Source organism: Corvus brachyrhynchos, unplaced genomic scaffold (assembly GCF_000691975.1).
Source record: "Corvus brachyrhynchos isolate BGI_N302 unplaced genomic scaffold, ASM69197v1 scaffold212, whole genome shotgun sequence".
NCBI classification, from domain to species: Eukaryota; Metazoa; Chordata; class Aves; order Passeriformes; family Corvidae; genus Corvus; species Corvus brachyrhynchos.
The window spans coordinates 44,861-45,283 of record NW_008236768.1 but is presented as its reverse complement, the minus strand read 5'-3'; the positions used below and the strand labels follow the sequence as shown (position 1 = coordinate 45,283).

At 60.5% G+C, this 423-nt stretch overlaps 1 protein-coding gene across 1 annotated transcript in view; it reads left to right on the top strand.

The window, feature by feature from the left end:
* The window catches only part of NDUFA13 (NADH:ubiquinone oxidoreductase subunit A13), a 9,346-nt gene that overhangs the window by 7,943 nt on the left and 980 nt on the right, over positions 1 to 423 (top strand). Inside the window, exon 2 of the mRNA XM_017727500.1 lies at positions 20 to 181. Within this exon, the coding sequence (XP_017582989.1) occupies positions 20 to 181 (162 nt within the window). The remainder of the gene's footprint in view (positions 1 to 19; positions 182 to 423) is intronic.

Here is a 423-nt window from a genome sequence, read left to right as displayed (position 1 = left end):
GAACCCCCCTTTGGGATAGGAGACCCCCCTTTGGGATTGGGACCCCCCTTTTTGGGATTGGGACCCCCCTTTTTGGGATTGGGAACCCCCTTTCCATGCCCATTCCCGCAGAACTCTCCGGATGCTGCGGGAGAACCTGGAGGAGGAGGCCAAAATCATGAAGGACGTTCCTGGCTGGAAGGTTCGTGATTCCCGCTGGGAAAAGGGGCAGGCGAAAGGGGGGGTGAGCTGCCCCTCTGGGATCCCTTGGGATCCATCCACCCCAAGGAATTCGGCTCCATGGGATCCCATGGGATCCAGCTCCATCCCCAGGGATTTGGCTCCATGGGATCCTGGCTTGGACGGTTCCCGTGATTGCCAGTGGGAATATGGGCAGGAGGACACGGGGGCTACCCCGCTGAGATCCCATGGGATCCATCCCTC